This window comes from Rattus rattus, chromosome 9 (assembly GCF_011064425.1).
Source record: "Rattus rattus isolate New Zealand chromosome 9, Rrattus_CSIRO_v1, whole genome shotgun sequence".
NCBI lineage: Eukaryota > Metazoa > Chordata > Mammalia > Rodentia > Muridae > Rattus > Rattus rattus.
In genome coordinates, this window is record NC_046162.1 from 67734362 (window position 1) to 67754894 (window position 20533).

The window sequence follows — 20533 nt, forward strand, 5'->3', positions numbered from 1 at the left end:
GGTCAGATCTCGGTGGCGGGTAGGGGGCTGGGTGGCGCGGGAGAGGGCGGCAGAACCAGAGAGTTCCAGAGAGTTGCCGCCAGAGGAGCTGCAAGGGCCCGCGGTCTCCTTGGAGACGTGTTGACCAATGACAGCAGCGGAAGCTGTTTATGGGGGCGGGGCGTCGCCATGGCAGCAGGAGAAGCCTTCGGAGCGTCTACTTAATGCCGGTCCCCGGGCCGTCGGCGCTCAGAGAAGCGCCGTCGGGCGAGGGGGGGGGGCGCGACGAGGGGCGCCAGCAGAGCCCTCGAGCTGGGGACAGAGAGCCGCGGGAGGTGGGAGGAACTTCTTCCAGAACCTTCCTCTAGCCGGCTGCGCTCTGAGCCAGGTAAGGGACTAGGAGGGCTGTGGACCACGGGATGGGAGGGCGCCGGGACCTGCTGACTATCCAGTCCATCGCTCGCCCACGGAAGTAGTGGGGCCAGTAAATGAGATCTGAGGAGTTCGGGAGATCGCTTCCTGCCCCTCCATAACTCGGTCCTGTGACCTTCCTTTCCCGGGACCCTTCATCTAATACCTCTTTCCAAGGATCAGATGACCTACTCTGCCCCATCCGCGTCGTACTGTCCCTCTGGACTATTGGGGTGTGATCTTAGTTTCTCACTCTTTGGGAAAAAGAATTAGATCGGGCCTTCCTTCCCTCTTCCCTCTTTGTGATCAACGAACCCTCCAAGGGCAGATGGAGAGAGGTGGAGATGCGGGTTCAGACCAGGGTCCTGTGTTAACCTGACCTCTCCACAGGCTACGTGGATGAATGTGAGGGCCTCCCCCCGTAAGGCGCCTCTTTCCTCTGGGGTTAGGGGAAGAGTGCTCAGTTCCGTGGTGCTCCCGCAGGCCCCACACTCGAGTTCGGAGGAGGCGACCCCCCGGGTCGCAGAATGGAAGTGAGTGTTCTGGAGACTGAGTAACTGGAGTCTGGGGCACCAGCGGGCTGGAGAGCGCGGCGGGCCACTCCGGCTCAGCCTGTGGATGTTGACCGCCCCTTCGAAGAGTCCCCGCAGACATGGCGGAGAGCTGGCTGCGCCTCTGCGGAGCGGGGCCCGGGGAGGAGGCCGGGCCGGAAGGTGGCATGGAGGAGCCGGACGCCCTGGATGACAGCCTGACCAGCTTGCAATGGCTGCAGGAATTCTCCATTCTCAACGCCAAGGCCCCCACTCTTCCCCCGGGAGGCACCGACCCCCACGGCTACCACCAAGTACCGGGTTTGGTGGCGCCCGGGTCACCGCTGGCGGCAGACCCTGCCTGCCTTGGGCAGCCACACACACCCGGCAAGCCCACATCGTCGTGCACATCTCGAAGCGCGCCCCCAGGGCTGCAGGCCCCGCCCCCTGACGACGTGGACTATGCCACCAACCCACATGTGAAGCCGCCCTACTCGTATGCCACTCTCATCTGCATGGCCATGCAAGCCAGCAAGGCCACCAAGATCACTCTGTCGGCCATCTACAAGTGGATCACGGACAACTTCTGCTACTTCCGCCATGCTGACCCCACCTGGCAGGTAGGGGAGAAGAGGTGCGGGTGGTGGCCACTCCCTCCTCGCGCCCTCCTTCTGGCACTTAGCCAGACACGCATACCAGATCTGTAAGGCCAAAGAGGCACCTGGCTGTGAGGTCAGGCCTCTCCTGAGGCCTGAACCCTGCCAGCTACTGGAAATGCTCTATTTGGCGCCAGGGCCCTGGAGGTACAGATGAAGTTCTAGGAGAAGAGGGACCGGGAGGGCTCAGTGTAGCCTTTTGTGGGATGTAACACTAAAGCACATTCATGTCCCATGTCCCAAGAATTCCTAAACAGTGTTCCGCCCAAGGAATTTGTCCAAACTGGACTCTGAAATGGAAGCCAGGCGGCCGCCCTGCCAGGTTCTGCACCCCACCTGTTGCATTTGATACAGAGAGTAAGGCAGAGATGAGCCCTACGGCTACAAAGATCAACTGATCACCTGATCCAGGTGCAGGGGTCATGAGGTCATCCTAAAGCCACTGACCCAGCCTCCCACCTCAACTCCTCCCCAGTTTCCTGCCTCCACCCCCACCTCCTCAGCCAGCCTCCCCAGGGGGGCAATTACCTGAGCCTGGTGCTTTCCACAGGGGCGCTGCTGCAGCTGCAGTGGCGGCTTCGGGTTCTAAGTCTCCAGGACCTGGCACAGAGCAGCCAGCGGGCCAGAATGCCACGTAAACACCCCAGCCCTGTTAGCCAAAGGGGCACCCACTCCCCACGCACCGGCCTTACTAGCGTAGTCTTGGGCCCCTGGACACCAAAGTGGTGTGAGCAGAACTAAGCCGCCAGGCGTGAATAGGGTAAGATAAGGCTCAGTAGACAGCACTTTGGCCATCCTCCAATATCAAGATCCACGTGCTAGAGATGAAGCCTGGGGTTGCACACTCTTCCCTAAGGCGGCCAAGGGTCAGGGAGCAGGATCACAGTCCTGAGCCATTCCAAAAGGGCCCTAACCGTGGGTCAGAAGATCCCCATCTTCCCCTACTCAAGGCCTTTGCCAACTCGGGTCCCAGAAAGGAGCCTTCTGCACTTGGCTGGGTAATAATCAACTGAGGTTTGGGTGGGAGGAGAAGGTTGTGTGTGTGTTGGGGGGAGGAGGTTAGAGGGTTGAAGGCCTAGGCCAGCAGCTGGCTCAACAAACAAGGAGTCACTAAATCTCCCCCCAACACATACCACACACACACACACACACACACACACTCACACACACTCCTTGGTCACCCAGCCCCCTCCCTTAACCCACCCACTTCACAAACAGAGGGAACCAGCCAGGCAAAGGAGATGGCAGTCCAGGCCGTGGGGGAGCTAAGGGCTTTGGCCAGGACCTGCAAGCAACAGGGTAAGGGAGGGAGAGAGGGAGGGAGGATGACAGAGAGGGTGGTACTGAGAGCCACCCTGTGGCTCGGAGCTCGGATGACTGAGCAGGCAGATATCCCAGCAACAGGGAACAAAAGCCCCCTCCCTGTTCCCCTCCCTCCCCAGCACTCTGGGCTCCTCATACCCTGTGGCTGCTGTCCCAGAGTCCCAGAGCTACAGCTGCCTGGTCAGGGCATCGGGTTGATCCGCCCCTCCCCCCGTCTGCAGGGAGGATGCAGGAGCACCCGGTGCCACTTCGCTGCCAGTCCCCTGACCCCATGCCTTTTCTCTTGTTCTCTCGCTGTACCCAGAATTCCATCCGCCACAACCTGTCCTTGAACAAGTGCTTCATCAAAGTGCCTCGGGAGAAGGATGAGCCCGGCAAGGGGGGCTTCTGGCGCATCGACCCCCAGTATGCAGAACGCCTGCTCAGTGGGGCCTTCAAGAAGCGGAGGCTGCCCCCGGTCCACATCCACCCTGCCTTTGCCCGGCAGGCCGCCCAGGAACCCAGCACTGCCCCCTGGGGTGGGCCTCTGACCGTGAACAGGGAGGCCCAGCAGCTACTGCAGGAGTTTGAGGAGGCCACAGGGGAGGGAGGCTGGGGCACAGGAGAGGGAAGGCTGGGGCATAAGCGAAAGCAGCCGCTGCCCAAGAGGGTGGCCAAGGTCCTGCGGCCTCCCAGCACCTTGCTGCTGACCCAGGAGGAGCAGGGTGAGCTGGAACCCCTCAAAGGTAACTTTGACTGGGAGGCCATCTTCGAGGCTGGTGCACTGGGTGAGGAGCTGAGCTCACTGGAGGGTCTGGAACTAAGCCCCCCGCTGAGCCCCAGCTCACACGGAGAGGTGGATCTCACAGTCCATGGCCGCCACATCAACTGTCCTGCTACCTGGGGCCCTCCAGTGGAGCAGGCTACTGACAGCCTGGACTTTGACGAGACCTTCCTGGCCACGTCCTTCCTCCAGCATCCCTGGGACGAGAGTAGTAGTGGTTGCCTGCCCCCAGAACCCCTCTTTGAAGCAGGGGATGCCACCCTGGCCGCTGACCTGCAGGACTGGGCCAGTGTGGGTGCCTTCTTATAAAAGGTCAGGCCCCACCCCATCTCCGGACAGTGCTCAAGTCAGGGCCCAGAACTGCCTCCCAAGACAGGCCCTTTGGACATCCCAGCACCCAGGCAGGGACTGGGCCAGGTCGCTGGAGGGCCACACTGCTGCCAGCTGGGGATGTCCTCATATCCAAGCCCAGAAGAACTGGGAACTGGGGACTGCCTCCCCCTCATCAGCAACCCCCATACACACAGTGTTTCATCCACCCGTGTTCCCCCAAGCCCAAGAATTGGCAAAAGCACCCCTGCCCCTGCCTGCCCCCCTGTACTCCGAGAGCCGAAGCCCGGAGGGGTCCTACCTACCAGGCCTGGGAGGAACTGAACAGGGCCCTCACCAAAGCTTCACCTCACCCACTTCTGCTGCTTCTCCGGGTCCCTACCCAGAGAAAGTTCCCAGGTACAACAAATGGCTCGTTAGAGGATAACAAATTAACCCCCAGGAGGCCCCTCCCGGCAGAGTTCTCCCAGGGGCCCTGGCAGCCTTGGCCAGGGACAGCGAGGGCAGGGGACTGGGGAAGGGAACAGAAAGAGGAGGCAGAAACCAGGTGGGGGCAGCAAGGTGGGGCGAGATGGTCTCTAAGCCTTCTGGGGCCTTCTCCTGGCCCAACGCCTGTGAAGGGAGGCTGCAAGCTTTTGAGTCTGACTTGAGGGTGAGAGCAACAGGAAGTTGGGGCTTGGGGTGGTTGGGGCAGGGGCAGCCAAGCTGCTAGGTGGGGGGGGAGAGAGATTAATATAGCGACTGTAGTTATAGCTAAGACTTAACTGGGGAAGGGGTGCCCGACTTACTGGAAACACTGGGACCAGGAAGGGGACAAACCCTAGGCCCCTGTCTGCACTGGGGGGGACCAGGTCTTGCTCCACCTTGACCCCTGGGGCTGGAGCCTGTATCTACCCTCCACGTGGAGCAAGTTAACCTTTTTCATGTAAAGTTCTTTACAATAAAATTTTTTTTTCAAAATAAAATTTAAAAAAGAAATCTGAGCGTGGTCGTTCTTTCCAGCTGTCTGTGGGGAAGGCGAGAGCCCAGTGTGGGAGCTCGGGAGGAAAGGGTTGATGTATTTCTTCTCCATGTCACACGGGGAGCGGCCAGGAAAACAAGACAGAAAGGGTGCGTAGAAGGCCTAACCTCAAGCTAGGGAGGTCCCTAGGGAGGAAAGGGTCAAAGGGTGGCATTCTCAGGGTCCCTTCCATTCCATACCTCAGGATCTCCATGTGCACAATGGGACAGTTGGACCCACCGGCCCAGTCGAACAAGAGACAGGGAGGAGGTTGGCCCCACCTCACCCCAAGGATTCACAAAGGCCAGTGTTCTCTGGCTCAAGCCGTCCCCCACCATGAGGGCCTGCCCAGGCTTGCCTGCCCAAGAGTCCCGGGACTCCTTCCAGCAATAGCCTCCCTGGGTCCTTCCCTGGAGGGACAGAGCGTGAGGTTAGAGGAGCCCCAAGGCCCCACATCCTGCCCTGATGTGTGTTTACTGGACCCAGCTTGCTCAGGCTTAGGGAGGCAGAAGGCCACCTTAAAATCAGGCTCAGTCAGTGCTGAGACTTTCCCTCCCAACTGTGAAGGCCAGCAGAGCTCTGACCAGCAAACCAGGATGGCTTCCTGTCTGGATGGGGCCCTCAACCTAGGTTTGTTTGCCTGAGACCCATTTCTCTACCACTACCACCCAATTCGACCCGACATAGCATCCTTGTGTCCACCCAGCCCCTCTCTGTGAGCCGCTTGCCCAGCACACAGGTGCACCCACAGGAACGACGTTCAGAGAAAAGGCATTGCCCAGTGCGGCCAGAGCAAGCCTGCCCAGCCTCCACCGCTCCCTCTTTCTTTCTTCCTCGGTCCTGGAGTCTGGCCCCAGGCCAGGCTGGCATTCCCCGCTTTACTCAATGCTTTCATTTGCTAATTATTCCAAATATTCCAGAAGGGCTCACACTGAGCAGGGCAGGCCCGCTGGGCCTTCACAGAGCCCATCCCTTCACCCAGCACACAGAAGGAGCTGTCCCCCACCGAAGCCTCTGTTCTACCATCCATATCTCTCTCTCTCTCTCCTCCCTCTCTCTCTCTCTCTCTCTCTCTCCTCCCCCACCCCCACCCCCCTTCCTCTCTACAGACCACAACACTAAAAGAACAAAGGCAGCCCCAGCCTTCTCCATCAGCTTCTAGGATCAGCCTTTGGCCCTGGCCAAAGTGGGCACACCCTGGATTGACAGTGGGGCGAGTTCCTGCCTGCCCCAGGCTTCTGCTGGGAAGAAGAGAGGCAATGTCTGGGGCAAAGCAGAACCGCCCCTTGCTGGAATACAAGGCCAAAGACTAAAGATGCAGAGCAGAGCAAGGCACGCCCTTGGCTACACTTGACATTCGCTCCAGAGTTCCTGAAAATTCTGACGCCCAGGCTGCACCGTAGGCCAACCAGAGCAGAATCTCTAATGGGCCCTGTGTAGAGTTTCTTAAGTTCCCGAATAATTCTACTGTAAGGGTATGTGCTGAGGGGGTGGGTAGGGTGGGGCCCCTGTCTTCTTCAGAGCGGGACAGTGGGCATCTTCCTCCATTGCTGTCTGCCTCATTACCTTGAGGGAGAGAGTCTCCCAAGGAACCACAGCTCACTGTGCTAGGCCAGTAGGCCATTGGGTTCTTTTGCAAAGGACCCGTCTCCATCCCCAGGGCTGGAGTTAGGTGTGTTGTGGCGATGCCCAGCTTTTAACGTGGGTTCTCCTCCGGACACCGACTCAGGACCTCACGCTTCCAAGATCAAGCCCTCTTGCCCCTGAGCCATCTCCTAAACCTCATTTCATTCCTAGGCTCAGTATAATCTCAGCCACAATAAAGGTAGCGTCGCTAAGTGCTAACGGGCAAGCATGGCGGCGCCCGTGACCACTAAGCATTTTGCACATATTTCCCTAAAACTAGGAGGCATACATAACTCCACCCAGTCCACAGAACTCCTCAAACGGTGCTGGTCTGCCGGACAGCGCCTCGCTGGGCCAGCATCCGCGGCCTACAACTCAGCTGCCTATTCTGACGGCCTCTGGGCTATGTAGCTTTGCGCTCAGGACACCGGCTCTCCAGGCTCCTTCTCTTCCTCGTATATGCAGGAGTCGGATTGCTAGACACAAGGCAGGTTTTTATTTATTGGATGGATTATTCGAGGCGCTGTTTCCCAGGGTAGTTGGTCTGTGCACAGCAGTTCATGAACGGTCGGTCCCGTTTTGTTTTGTTTTGTTTTGTTTTTTTCCCACAATGCTTATGGGTTTGTTTGATATTTTTCGATTTGGTTGGCGTTGGGTTACGGTTCGGACCTAGGACTTCACACGTACTGGGTGAGCACTCCGGACCGCTGAGCTGGGTTCCCCAGATCCTGCTGTACTTTTTCTTTTCTTCTTCTTCTTTTTTTTTTTTTTTTAAAGATTTATTTATTTTATTTATATGAGTCCACTGTCGCTGTCTTCAGACACAGCAGAAGAGGGCATCAGTTCCCATTACGGATGGTTGTGAGCCACCGTGTGGGTGCTAGGATTTGAACTCGGGTCCTCTGGAAGAGCAGTCAGTGCTCTAACCGCTGAGCCATCTCTCCAGCCCGCTGCTGGGCTTCCTTTTCCTTTGTGAGACGCAGCCTCGCTCGGTTGCTAGCTCCACAGCCACTCACTCTGCCCTCCGCACAGGTCTTGACCTTCCGCCTTCCTGCTGCCGGCAACCACCCAGGCATCAGTAATTCCAGGCCTGCACCACCAGCCTGGACGCCCTGTCTTTAATTCTAGACTTCAAACGCCCGTTTTGCAGCTGCCATTCTCTGAACCCATCTCTTTTTAGGTATTGGGGGCGAAAAGCCCTTTTCCAAAGCAAGGAACCAGCCTTCCTGCCCCACACTTCCATTCTTTTCCAGTTTCTCCTTCCTCCGTGTATCCCCTCCACTGCCGGCTGGGAACATGACAAGGGCGGCCAGAAGAAAGGCTACAAGCGTGGAGCTTTGGGGCCTCCCACTCTTGGCTCTGAGTTCTATGGGACAGGACACTGTAGGGCCTGGTGACCCTCATCCGGAAGTTCCCTGCCCTTCAACGTGTTCAGAAGCAATGGAACCAGACCCCCCCTTCACAGCTGAACTGGACCTCAGAGGCCCCAGAGACGGGAAGGATCCCCACCCCCAACCCTGCACCGCCAGGAGGGCAGGGACAGGAAGGAAGTGGGCATTGGTCAGGTGTAGCTTCTGCTCTGTCCTTGGCCGAGACCCAAAGGTAAACAGGTGCATAAGGACTCCAGCAGGGGGTAATGGCTGCCCCAGGGGCAGGTCTGGGCCTGTTCTGTGAGGAGTGGAAGGGCAGCATTGTTAACAATGGGATGGGACAGCAGCCCGGGTCCTGCAGACACATTCTTGTGTGAGGAAAAAGAAAACACAGGTGACACAGGAGGGGGAGATGTTTGGAAGGGGAGGGGGACTCTGGGAGGCCACAGTGCCCGGGGTGTGCTAAATAGTGTCAACTGTGGCTCAGCAGGAGAGGAAGTACACAGAAGCCCTTGGTGGTGGTGGTGGTGGTGGGGACAGCTGCCTCCCTCCTGGGAGACACGTACCCATCTCATCCCTTTTCTCCTGGGTGAGACAGGTCAGGGCCACCTGGACATGCGGGCAAGCTGGGGCCTGAGCGGGCAAAGACACCTTAAAGGACGACATCCCCAGAAGCCAAGGACCCTGAACTGTTCTGGCCAGGTCAGGTTCAGACTCAGCAGTAATCAGAGACAATGGAGGGCCTGCCCCGAGGACCCTTGCAGCTCCCCGGCTGGCCTGTCTGTCTGAGGCAGAATGGGAGCCTCAGTTCTGAGGCCCAAGGTTCTTTCCCCAGAGGCAGCTCTGTCCATCTCCTAAGAAAGCAGGGCCCCAGGAACCAGACAGGGCCTGCCACTGCCACCCCCATCAGCCCATCCTGTCTGGATCCACCTCTGTTAAGGCTTCCATCCTGAATGCTCCCGGTCTCCATCCCAGTTATCTTGGAAGCTAGGCAGGATTAGACCTAGTGAGTATGGGATGAAAGGATTGTCTGAGACTACTGGGCAGTGTAGGCTTAGCCAAGCATGGCAGTACACCTGGGAGGCAGGAGGATCGCTGTGAGATTGAGGCCAGTCTGATTGACATAGCAAGTTCCAAGGACAGCCAGAGCTATGTAGAGAGACCCTGTCTCAGCCAACCAAACGGTAACAAGGACAACCTAAACCGCCAGTCGCCCTCCCAGCGCTGCTGTGTGTCCAAGGAACTAAGCTGGGGTCAGGAAGCTGCCCATGTTCTCTCCTTGCCAGCTCTACCCATAGGCTCCAACTGTGGCCCTGCCTCCTTCTGCCCTCTCTCCATACAGGGTCAAGGTTCCCTCTAGTTTGCCTTAAACCCACAATGCCGGAGAGGAACTGGAGGGTAAAGTGGGTTTCAGATGGAGATCTTAGTTTCACGTGTCCTGTTCCTGTGTCAGCAGAGTCCCGTGGGCAGACCAGCGGTCCGTGCTGCCCTATCCTGCAACAAGAGCATTAAACACAGTGGCCAGTGTGCTGAATAGGGACAATATGAGTGAGTGGATTTTTGGGGTAAGAAACGGAAACATAGCCTTTGCAAAAATGCTTTCAGTAATGTAACAGGTTCCTGGTGCGCATGCCCTGAGGACATCCCCAAAACTCGAGACGCTGTGGCTTGACCCAAGGATGTGGAGGGTCTGGGGCCAGAGTACGCAGACCCAGGGAGAATGTGGAGCTTAGCCTGCACTGCCTTGAAGAAGCAAGGAAGAGGACGGCTTGCTGGTCCTACATATCTGTGTTCCTTAGCTGTGGAGGAGGCGTGAAAGGCCTTGAGTGTTGACTGAGGCTACCCTAGTCCAGCATCTGGGGAAGCCGTGAGCCAGATGAGGAGGAAGGAAATGATAGGGAAAGAGCTGGTCCTTCTGGTCTCTAATCCCCTAGGGCCGGATTGCACTAGGTGTGGGGGCCACAGAAGGTAGGGCTGGAATGAGGAGGCAGCTCCCAGGGCTGCTCCATCCAAACACATCTGAGCAGCAGGTAAGCCATTCATCCATTCATACCCTGGCCACAAGGTCACCAGGACAGAGTTGTGCCCGACTCAGTCCAGGGTCACTTTGAAGAGGGAACCTCAGATGAGAAACTGCTCCCACCAGGTTGGCCTGTAGGCAAATCTGTGGTGCATTTTCTTGATTGATGTGGGAGCCCTCGCCTCCACTCCCTGCCCCATAGTGAGAGGTTCTCAACCTGTGGGTTGCAACCACTTTGGGGGTTGAATGATCTTCAGTCAGAAAACATAAATATTTACATTACAATTTATTTTATTTTACGTTTAGGATTTATTTATCTTGTTTATATGAGTACGCTGTAACTGTCTTCAGAAACGCACCAGAAGAGGGCATGGGACCCATTACAGATGGTTGGGAGCCACCATGTGGTTGCTGGGAATTGAACTCAGGACCTCTGGAAGAGCAGTCAGTGCTCTTAACCACTGAGCCATCTCTCCAGCCCTACATTACAACTTATAACAGTGGCTAAATTATAGTTATGAAGAAGCAACGAGAATAATTTCGTGGTTGGGAGTCACCTCAACATGAAGAACTACGACCGTATTAACGGACCATGAGGAAGGTTAAGAACCTCTACCATAGTGGGTGATGCCATCCCTGGTCAGGTGGTCCAGGAATGTTTTAAGGAAGCAGGCAGACTTTGGGGTGTAACTGTTATGGTTGTGTAGGATGTTGCTTTTGTGGTACCCCTAACAGTGAAAGCAGAGATGTTTCTGACCTTTTGCCTGCTTTGGGGACCCATTCCTCCTACTGCTTGTCCAGTCTTTTCTTTTTGGATATCTTTTATTTACATTTCAAATGTTATTCTCTTTCCCCGTTTCCCGTCCATAAGCCCGCTATCCCATTCCCCCTTCCCCTTCTTCTATGAGGGTGTTCCCCCTCCCCAACCAGTCCCCCTTCCAGCCCTGACATTCTCCTACACTGGGGCATTAAGACTTGGCAGGACCAAAGGCTTCTCCTCTCACTGGTGCCCAACAAGGCCATCCTCTGCTGCATATGCAGCTGGAGCCATGCCTTGTCCAGTCTTGATGTGAGAGGATGCATTTAATCTTATTGCAACTTGATAGGCCATGTTTGATTGATGTCCCTGGGGTATCTGGCCCCTTTTTAAAAGTCACAAAGAACAAGTAGATCTGGGGAGAGAGGAAGTCATGGGGGGAGGGGACTGGGAAAAGAGGAGGGAGAGGAAACTGCAGTCAGAATGTAATATATAAGATGAGGAAGAGGAAGAGGAGGAGAAAGAAGAGGAGGAGGAGGAAGAGGAGGAGGAGGAGGAGGAGGAGGAGGAGAGAGAGAGAGAGAGAGAGAGAGAGAGAGAGAGAGAGAGAGAGAGAGAGAGAAGCAAGCAGCCTGAACAAGCAGTGAGAACCAGGTCATTAAATGGCGCTCCTCTATGACCTCTGCTTGCCCTGACTGCCCTGGATGTTGGACTACAGGCTGTGAGCTGAAGTCAACCCTTGCCTCTCCAAGTTGCCTTTGGTCATGGCATTTCATCATAGCAAAGGAATCACTAAGTAAGACATTGGGCGACCATGCCCATGAGGGCAGCATCCTATTCTAAAGACAGGGGAGATCCAGGAGGAGCCTGAGGGCCCCAATATCTGGTGTTTGGCTAAAGATCAGACCTGGCGGGACGGAGGACGAGGCTCAGTTGATATGCTACTCGCCTAACACACTCGGGGCCTCCGTGAGTTTGAGCCCCTGCACGCGTAAATGAGACTTGGCAGCCTACACATATAATCCTAACACTTGGGAGGTGAAAACGGGAGGTCAAAAGTTCAAAGTCTGGCTGGAGAGATAGCTTGGTGGTTAAGAGCACTGACTGCTCTCCCAGAGGTCCTGAGTTCAATTCCCAGCCACCACATGGTGGCTCACAACCATCTGTAAGGAGATCTGATGCCCTCTTCTGGTGTGTCTGAAGACAGTGACAGTGTACTTATATATAATAAATGAATAAATCATTAAAAAAAAAGTTCAGGGTTGGGGATTTAGCTCAGTGGTAGAGCACTTGCCTAGCAAGCACAAGGCCCTGGGTTCGGTCCTCAGCTCCGGAAAAAAAAAAAAGTTCAAGTCACCCAGGAGCTACACAAGCCCCCTTTTCAGTAAATGAATAGCCCTGTTTTGGTAGGGACTACCTAAGTGACTGGAATGGGCTGGGAGGAAGGAAAGGTAGACAGATGGACTACACACACAGACACACAGACACACACACACAGACACAGACACACACACACACACACACACACACACACTACCCTGAGTTCTATTGGTGGGAGTAAGGCATTGAGGGATGCCTCAACTGGAAATCAGGGAGAGGCAAATTAGCTAAGCACTGTCCCTCAGTTGGACCCAGAGAGGTGCGAGTCACTCATAAAGAGAACCGTGCCCCACCTCCACCTCTTTCCCAAATGTTCCCAATCAAAGGCTCCACTTGGGCTCGGCTGAAGGAAGGTCTTGGGAGACAACTGGATAGAGGGGAAGGTTGGTTAGAGAGAAGGAGAGGACCGGCAGAGGGCACAGGGACACCCAGTCCCACACAGAACAGCCCTAGGACAGCCGAGTATCTGCATCCTGTAAAGAGAGTCATTTTATTGAGTCACCTACAACCCTGGTGTGCAGTGGGTCATAGGTGACTGATGCCAACCAAAACAGTGTTCTGTCCGCTTAACTTGCCTCTGTCTGGCTCTTTCCAGCCCCCTCCTGCTACACTACAACTCAGTAGGACTCCGGAAGATAGAGCTACAAAATGAAATCTAGTCTTGGAAAACTGAATAGTTAGTGCTGGGACTGGGGCGGGACTTACCTTGCCTGTATGAGGCCCTGGGCTCCATTCCAGCACCTCACAACCTGGTGTGGTGGTGTGGGCCTGTCATCCCAACACTCTGGAGGCAGAGGCATGAGTATCGAGAATTCAAGGTTATCCTTGGCTACAGAGTGTGTTAGAGCCCAGCCTAGGCTACACCAGACCCTGTCTCAAAACAAAACCAAAAAAAAAAAAAAAAAAAAAAAAAAAAAAAAAAAAAAAAAAAAATATATGAATACGTGAGATGGATCCAGCTGGGGCGGGGGTGGGGAGATGCTGTGCTTCTGGAGTGTCCTGCAAGTGCCCCCCAAGATATTCAGAGGAGCAATCATTAGTGGGTAGTCACCAGAAACCTGAAGGAAACAGACCCATGGCCCAGACACCTTATAGGGACCATGAGATAAAAAACAGAGAGAAGGGAAGGGAAGAGATCAGGGAACGTGGCTGAAACTCCCAGAAGGGTCACTATTAGGCGAAGAACAGAACTGAGGAACCCAGGAGAAGGAGACCACAGCATTGCAGGCGTCCCTGCTCTGCCCACTGCCCTGCAGGGGGAGTCACGGAGCTGGTACTGCTGAGTGGCCTCAGTGTGGCCAGCAGGAAGCTAGGGCTGGAGATCCCTACGCCTCCAGACAGACTCCTTTTCTCAGAAGTAGAGGGGGTGAGGATACTGAGTACCAGTCACTCTCAGACCTCCAAGCAAGCAGCAAGGCAAACACTGTAAGGGGAAGCGCTGTCGCTATAAAGGGGGACAGGCCTAAGGGAGCCTTTGGAAGGGGAAGATCTGAGTGTGTTTGATTAGAGGAGAGAAGCACCCATGGTAGGAGGCAGTGAATGGAAGACACTGGTTAGGCACTCTGAGACCGGAGACTGTGCCCCCAGCAGAAGAACATCTCTCAGAGCGTCAGAAACAGTAAGAAAGGGGGTTGGGGGTTTAGCTCAGTGGTAGAGCACTTGCCTAGCAAGCACAAGGCCCTGGGTTCGGTCCCCAGCTCTGGAAAAAAAAAAAAAAGAACTGGTAAGAAAGGACGAGGGTTCGAGGCCACTGGGATGGACAGCAGGAGCTAAGGGCTGGCGGGCGAGAGGGGTGTGAGGAGTGTGGCGAAGACCAGAGTGAGGTGGGAAGGGAGATGGGGAGGTGAGCAGATGGCCAGCACCCCAGTACCTCCCATTTCCAGATGCCCAGATTCAGACAGGTAGCAGGCAGCTAAGATTCCAGGCCTCAGAGAGGATCCTGGGGGTTGGACTCGGAGGTCAGCCACTCACCAGGTTAGCTGTTTTTACACATTTGGGCTCCGGAAGGAGAGTCTGCACAGACTTTTCCCATCAGCACTACCCTGAGCCTCAGACATCACAAAGTAATTGTCTTTGCCAGGAGAAACCGGATTCCTGGGGTTCTGTACACAAAGTATGATTCCTTGTGGGAGATGAGTGGCCTAGGACCCCCGTTCTTACCCGGAAGCAGTGCAGGTACCCCTCAAACGTACCACAGGACCTCAAATCCTTCATCCGCTTAGCTGACACCTGTCCAGCAGCCCCCCAGTCTCCTTGGCTACTGTCCTCAATGCTGCTGTGTATGATAGAAAAGAAAGGAAGCCAGGGATACGTTTGGTGCAGTGAGGTACGGTGTGGGGAAAGGAGGTGCCTCGGCAGGCCCATGCTGAGGCATCCCTTCCCCCTGAGGGACCAGCCGTATGACGATTATTGTATGGAATAGAGTTTTTTAGGGCATGGGGAGGGGAGTTGAGAGAGTAGAGACAGAGAAAGGCAGAGAGACAGAGACAGAGAGGGAGAAGAGGAGAGTGTAGAGGAGTAGAGGCTGGACATGAAATGTGGAGAGAGGGGAGGGGAATGAGGAGAGAAGGGGCAGAGAGGGGAGAGGGGAAGAGAGGAAGGAGGGGGCAAGCGGCCTCTTTTGTACTGATACACCTGCCCCTGCCTTCCTGAGTGCTGGGATTAAAGCCATGCGCCACCACGCCTGGTCTCTTTAACTTTTTTTTTTTAAAACATTTTATTTATTTTATGTATGTGAGTACACTGTAGCTGCCTTCAGACACACCAGAAGAGGGCATCAGATCCCATTTCAGAGGGTTGTGAGCCACCATGTTGTTGCTGGGAATTGAACTCAGGACCTCTAGGAGAGCAGTCAGTGCTCTTAACCACTGAGCCATACTCCAGCCCCCCTTTAAATTTAAATTCTGAAAAAAGAAAACTCATGGTTACCTGAATTTGATAAACCTGAGTCTTAAAAAAAGTGTTACGTGGTTGGGGACCCAGGAAGAGTTTTTGTTAGAAACTGCCTGGGTTAAGGACCCTGGTTCAATCCCCATCGCTGGGGCAGATGGGGGAGAGAGTCTAGAAGTTTCAGCACCTGGGAGGAGAGACAGGAGGATTCTGAACTCAAGGTCACCTCTTACTATAGAGTGAGTTCAAGGTCATCCAAGTCTCGAAAAAGAGTTTTTAAAAGAAATAGAAATCAGCTGGGTTTGGTGGCACACCTTGAACTCCAGCATTCGTGAAGCAGAGGCAGGCAGATCTCTGAGTTCGAGGCCAGCCTGGTCTACAGAGTTCCAGAACAACCAGGGCTACACAGAGAAACCCCCGTCTCAAAAACACAGACAAAAGAGAAAAAACAGAAAAAGAAAAAGAAAAAAGATCATGCTTACTCCCAGAAGAGTAGACACTGGGTGCCTTCTAGTTCAAGGAATGAATCTGGATCTCCGTTCTCTGGATGTACTTAACAGTCTTTTTTTTTCAGCCCAGTGTCTGAGCCCTCTATCTCATCCACGTGCTCCTCACATCCACAGTGCTCTCCAACCCACAGTGCTCCTCCCCCACACAGTGCTCCCTCCCACCCACAGTGCTCCTCCCCCCCACAGTGCTCCCATCCACAGTGCTCCCTCCCACCCACAGTGCTCCTCCCACCCACAGTGCTCCCCCCCCCCCCAGTGCCCCCCCCCCCCCACACTGCTCCCCCCACCCACAGTGCTCCCCCCACCCACAGTGCTCCTCCCTCACAGTGCTCCTCCCACCCACAGTGCTCTCCCCACCCACAGTGCTCCTCCCACCCACAGTGCTCTCCCACCCACAGTGCTCTCCCACCCACAGTGCTCACTCCCACCCACAGTGCTCCCTCCCACCCACAGTGCTCCTCCCACCACAGTGCTCCTCCCCCACCCAATGCTCTCCCCCCACAGTGCTCTCCCCCACCCACAGTGCCCCACGGTCCCCCCCCACAGTGCTCCTCCCCACACAGTGCTCCTCCCCACAGTGCTCCCCCTCCCCCACAGTGCTCCCCCCCACAGTGCTCCCTCCCACCCACAGTGCTCCCTCCCACCCACAGTGTTCCCTCCCACCCACAGCGCCCGGAGTCCCTTGTTCCAGAGCCTGGTTCAGCTGCTGTGGAGAGTGAACCGTCTTGATGGAACGGACTGTGTGGGTGCAGCATGGGAAGACATTGGGTACAGACTGAGTACCCATACTCCAGCTCTGTGTTGTGACCTTTTGCAGAGTCCGGGGAGAAAACCATGTGACCTCTCTCTGTCACCCCACCTGAAGGCTCCAGGAGTCCTTTCCTGTGCTGTGATATCACTTTGCACCCTAGCCTGGTCCACTGTCAGCTCAGATTTGTTAAAATCGCTTATCTGATGCCATCTTCTCTCCCTTCTCTCTTCCCCTTTGTTCCTCATTCTTCCCTGAGGTAAAGGTCACAGAAGACAAAGCTCAGATAGGAAGTCCACCAGGTTTTTGTTTATTTATTTGAGGGAGCTGTGTGTCTGTGTATGTGTCTGAGTGTCTGTCTGTGTGTTCTTTCTGTGTCTATGTATGTCTGTCTCCTGTGTGTGTCTGTCTACCTTTGTGTGCCTGTGTGTATGTCTGTCTCCTGTGTGTGTATGTGTGTGTGTCTGTCTGTCTGTCTGTCTCTGTGGGTCTGTCTTTGTCTCGTTTGTCTGTGTGTCTGTCTTTGTGTGTCTGTGCATGTTTATGTCTGTCTCCTGTGTGTGTCTTTCTGTCTCTCTGGGTCTGTCTCGTGTGTATGTGTGTGTGTGTGTGTGTGTGTTTGGAAGCCAGAGTTCCATGTCTGTTCTCTCCCTCCACCTTTATGTGGGTTTAGAAGATTGACCTCAGCTTATGCTGCAGGCACCTTTACCCATGGGGCCATCTTGCCATCTCCAGTTTGTTCCTTTTTATGGTTGAGTAGTATTCAGTTTGTTTAGCCATTCTCCTCTGATGGATATCTGAGCTGCTTCCAGTGTGGGGCTATTTTAAGCAGGCTTTTATGAACCTCCCTGAACAAGGCTTTAGCTCGCTCTCGCTCTCTCGCTCTCTCTCTCTCTCTCTCTCTCTCTCTCTCTCTCTCTCTCTCTCCTCCACCCCCATCCTTTGCATTTTATTTGGCTGGGCTGGGTGAAAGACCTACACATGTAGGGTGTCTCACATCAAAGTGTCCTTAAAAGAGCGGGCATGGGTATTCAGCAGAACCGCAAAGGGAAAAGCAGAGCTAAGGGAGGTGTGGAGGTGAATTCCAGCAGGTGTGTCTACTTCATAAGGGACAAAGGACCCTGTCAAATGCAGCTCAGGCAAGAACACCTCGATGATTCCTTACACACACTGACAATCACATGAGCCTGTCACCTAGCCTCAGCCTCCTCAGTGCTGCCATTATGAGTAGGCACTGCCGTGCGGGCCATGCTGACCCCCTCATCTCCCCCCCTTCCCTTTTTTTCCCCTTCTTTAGTTTCGTGGAGCCCCTAGTCCACCCAGGTCCTGAGCCTTTATCTGGTGGTTCTACAGTGGGGAGCTGACTGTCACCTTCCTACCTCATCCTCAGAGTTGCCCCAACTCCTCAAGGTCAATAGTTCAAGTTCTTCCTCTACAGAAAGCCCCTTCCTTGGGACTCCTGGCAACACTTCTTAGGGGAAAGTCTTCTGCTGAGTCGTAAGCTTGGAGAGGTCACATTAGCTGCCCAGGCCTCCGGCAAACCTCAGGCTCAAAACCTGGTTTTGGTGAGCCGCAGGCCCTGTATCCCTAGACAGGGAGGCCACGCACGGCGCTGGTCGGTAGCAGGAGGGTAGCATCATAGAAGCAGGGAGTGGAGGGTGCTCTTCAGTCTTTGGGACACAGAATCCTTCTGGCCTGGCCTACAGATGTGGACACTGAGATGCAGAGGGACCCGGGGATGCCAGCACAGGTGAGGCTGGCTTCTGGGCACACTGGCACTGTGTGCATCTGCCTCGCTTTCTTTTTATTACGACCGCAGACTCCCCTGCCCGATGGGAAGTTCAGGATGAGTGGGACAGGGGGCAGGTTCCCTGTGATACCTGCCAGGAGTGTAGAGAATGTAGCCCAATGGAGTGGGGACCTCAGTGCAAGAGTCAGTGACCTGATGGCAAAACCGGACCGGAACTGGAGCTTCCAGCCGGGGGTGAGGGGGGTCCCAGGGAGTGTAGTTCACTTCCTGCCTGGGGATCCCAGGCCTCATATCCCAACCTAGATCTCTTTCCTAGCCTTATGGTAAAGCCCCTATTAGTCGGGCCTCATAGTATATGGAAGCGGAGGAAGGTTATGAGTTAGGCCAGCCTGGGCTACATGCAGAGACAGTCCCACGAAACCATAAAATAATGATAACAGCCCTTATTATTAATGACAACTGGTGGTGTGCAATGTCTTTCCAGGTTATATACACCGATGGCTGCTGCACATGCCCTTCTTTGGCCTTTCTGTTCATTCATTCACTCAACAAACCTCAGGCTGGAAGGCTCTTCTGTGGGTATGCAGGGGGCACACTTGAACGCACCAAGTGAAACCAAGCCTTGGTCCTGGAACCCCTATCTCAGGGTATTTATGGATCAAGGGGCTAAGACCTCCCATTTTCCACCACAATGGCAGGATCCCTAAGTCCTGTGCTGGGGAGGAGAATACCTCAGCTTCTGCCTGCTCATGTCAAGCTGTCCCTGCACCCCACCCCTATCCAGCAGCACCAGAGACCCCAGCTTGAATGTGGCTATCTCTGCACAGCCACCTCCATTTGTACCTGAGGCACTGGTGCAGCCTCTTCACTTGTGTCCCAGCCACAGTGAAGCCACATTCTTCTTTGTCTATTTTGAGACAGGGTTTCTCTGTGTAGCCTTGGCTGTCCTAGAACTCACTCTGTAGACCAGGCTAGCCTCCAACTCTGAGATCCACCTGCCTCTGCCCCCCGCCCCCCCCACCCCGTGCAGGGAGGATCAGGGGAAAACGTCATCGTGCCTCAGTCAGCGGCTCTCCAGCGTCTTATCTTACTTAGCTCACATGTGTTTTCTTACTTCTCTGGAGACAGAGACATCTCTGCCTGACTTCCCACAGAGCAGATCCCTTCCTGGGAACCACCCTTCCCATCCTTCAAAACCCTGGACGCATCCTGTATCTCTCTGGTGCGCTATTCCCCTGTGGTGGTTTTTCCTCTAACCAATCCCCACAGGCCTTGTCCCTCCTGTGACTGCCAGCACATAGACTTGCTGTGAACCCCAAATTCTCAAAGGGACTTTCTGTTCTGCAGTCTTAGCAGGGAAGAGGGGTCTTGTCTCTTCTCTAGCAGATTTTCCCGTTTTCCTGGCTACCTATCCAGATAGGTTATTTGAAAACCCCAGTTAGGTTCGTGAACCTGCACAGGAACCAGGACAATCGTCCCTCTGCCTGGAGCCAGGGAGCTCCTGTCCCCATGTGTGCGTTGAACCCGACGCCAAACCCTGCAAACCCGGATTCTGCCCTGCACGAGAAAGCGCTGAGTCACGTTCAGGGAGCAGGAGCCCTAGGGACCCTGTCCTTCAGTGCGTGGTGCCGCGTTTGCGTTGTGGGAGCGCCCCGGGGGCTGCGCTGGGCTGCAGGAACGTGCCTGGAGGTGCAACTGGGTTGTGGAATCGCGCTGGGAGCTGGAACTGGGCTATGGGAGCACTCCCAGGATTGCAACTGGGTTGTACCCAGGCTGTGGGAGCACGCCCAAGGTTGTGAGCGCGACGCTGTCGAGGCCAGAGCTAGCAGCTGACCTCCTTGCATCACCGACCAGACTAGGAGATTAGGGATCACGGGATCGGGGGCGGGCAAGGAACCCAGCAGGCTTCCTAGGCCAGACTGCAGGCCCCTCGCCCCCCCCAAGTATTGCCCGGGTTCCTAAGGACGTTTCTGATTGCCTCAGCTCGGCCTGCACGACCCTCTCCCGCTGCCGGCGCACGCCCCCTGGTGGTCACCGTCCAGCTCGCTGCCTCCCTCTCCGCGATGGCCGCCAGGCTCTGAGCTCATAGTTGAAGAGACAGGGAGGCACAGCAAAGTAATGCCCCCTTTCCCAGAGCCTCCACTGTCCCAGAGCCAGCCCAGGATAGAAGTATAGTGGAAAGGCCGCAATCTGAAAAGCTAGAGGTGTGAGCCCGTGTGCACGTACGTGTGAGCACATGAAACGATACGTGTGTAAATAAGTGTGTATGTGTATGAGTGGGTGTGGTATGGATGGGCACATAGTGTAAGTGGCCCCCGAATGGAGCGCCGGGTGTGCGGTTAAGTGATCGATCGCTAGGGACAGGGGCAGGACATATGTCTAGTGGCCCCCAGTGTCCAGGGACGGTTGGGTAACTCCTGAATGCTCTAGGGATTAAACTTAGGGTTTTGGATGTTAGCCACTCTTTTTTTTTTTTTTTTTTTCCGGAGCTG

At 55.2% G+C, this 20533-nt stretch overlaps 1 protein-coding gene across 1 annotated transcript; it reads left to right on the forward strand.

Moving 5' to 3' along the window:
• Positions 1-263: 263 nt before the first annotated feature.
• Positions 264-4970, forward strand: Foxj1 (forkhead box J1). The gene is made up of 3 exons (XM_032911880.1): positions 264-367; positions 874-1540; positions 3204-4970. Exons 2-3 carry the CDS (start codon positions 1043-1045, stop codon positions 3969-3971), a joined length of 1266 nt encoding a protein of 421 aa, XP_032767771.1. The 5' UTR covers positions 264-367; positions 874-1042; the 3' UTR covers positions 3972-4970.
• The last annotated feature ends 15563 nt before the right edge of the window (positions 4971-20533 follow it).

Excerpts from the sequence above, each read along its gene's own strand:
- Foxj1 (XM_032911880.1), top strand. The coding sequence starts at position 1,043 with ATGGCGGAGAGCTGGCTGCGCCTCTGCGGAGCGGGGCCCGGGGAGGAG. Across the intron at positions 1,541-3,203 it reads ATGCTGACCCCACCTGGCAG|AATTCCATCCGCCACAACCT; the intron begins GTAGGGGAGAAG and ends CGCTGTACCCAG.